Consider the following 1,044-nt stretch of genomic DNA (forward strand, 5'->3'; position numbering starts at 1 on the left):
TGGGCTATGAAACTGCATACCAGACATTTTTATTAAAAAATTTAAACCTTTAATGAAAATTCGTTGAACTTTCGGTAATTTTGTATACTGTTTGAATATTTTATTTGTATTGTTTTTGTTATTGCATGCCATCATGTTTTGCGTCTCCGCTTGGCAAACTCATCTTGGTTCTGTTGAGGCTAAAAATAGCATTATATGTTAACTATTTTCGCACATTAGATAAAAAATATAAATCACCTTTTTTTTATTGTGCCATCCTTTGAATTGGATGGGATACAAGGTAACTCTTCAGATCATCTCTTAACTTAAACGCATTTTGTGACGCATTGTTCGAACCTATCCGCCTAGCTCTTTGCAAGGGGGTCGAAATATCACTCCGCCACAATCCTCTTCTGATAGAGTCGCCGTCCTCCTGGTCAACATATTCCGGCGGGCAATAGCTACCATCGTGCATCTTGAGAAAATTGTGAAGGAGAACCGTAGCCTTTACAATTTTCTCGGCAGATAAAGGGCTCATTTGTAAGGGATTTAAAAGGATTCTCCATCGACAAGCCAAAATCCCAAATGCATTTTCTATAACACGGCGTGCTCGAGATAAACGTTTATTAAAAATTTGCCTCTCCAGAGATAAATTGGTTCCTAAAATGAGTAAATGAGTTTAATTAGAAAATACTAATTTTTAAATTGTTCATACAAACCTGGGTATGGCCTCATTAAAAATGGCTTTAACGGGAACGCATTATCTCCAACAAAATAATGGGGAAAAGTTATGTCAGAGTCTGGTAGCACATCGTTTTCAGGAAGATCCAGTTTTCCACTATAGAGCTGTCTCCCAAAGCCAGAATTCCATAAAACGCCACCATCACTTTGCGAGCCGTAAGCTCCAATATCAATGCAAGTGAAAGTATAATTCGCATCACACACCGCCAGCAGAACAATGGAATAGTTGCCTTTATAATTATAAAAAAGGGAACCTGAGTTTGATGGGCAAAATATCTTTATGTGCTTGCCATCAATTGCACCAATACAATTGGGTAAATTCCA

The 1,044-nt window shown here is 37.4% G+C and overlaps 1 protein-coding gene across 1 annotated transcript; it reads right to left on the reverse strand.

Annotated features, from left to right (window-relative positions):
- Positions 1 to 48: 48 nt before the first annotated feature.
- LOC118732873 (protein ALP1-like) lies at positions 49 to 974 on the reverse strand (the record flags this gene model as incomplete). Its single annotated transcript, XM_036461979.1, is given in 2 exon segments — positions 49 to 639; positions 699 to 974. Coding segments are annotated over 2 exon segments (671 nt in total), but the record flags the coding sequence as incomplete, so codon positions are not given.
- Between the last annotated feature and the right edge of the window lie 70 nt (positions 975 to 1,044).

This window comes from Rhagoletis pomonella, unplaced genomic scaffold (assembly GCF_013731165.1).
Source record: "Rhagoletis pomonella isolate Grant_MI unplaced genomic scaffold, Rhpom_1.0 Rhpom_scaffold_31486, whole genome shotgun sequence".
In the NCBI taxonomy this organism is placed as follows: domain Eukaryota; kingdom Metazoa; phylum Arthropoda; class Insecta; order Diptera; family Tephritidae; genus Rhagoletis; species Rhagoletis pomonella.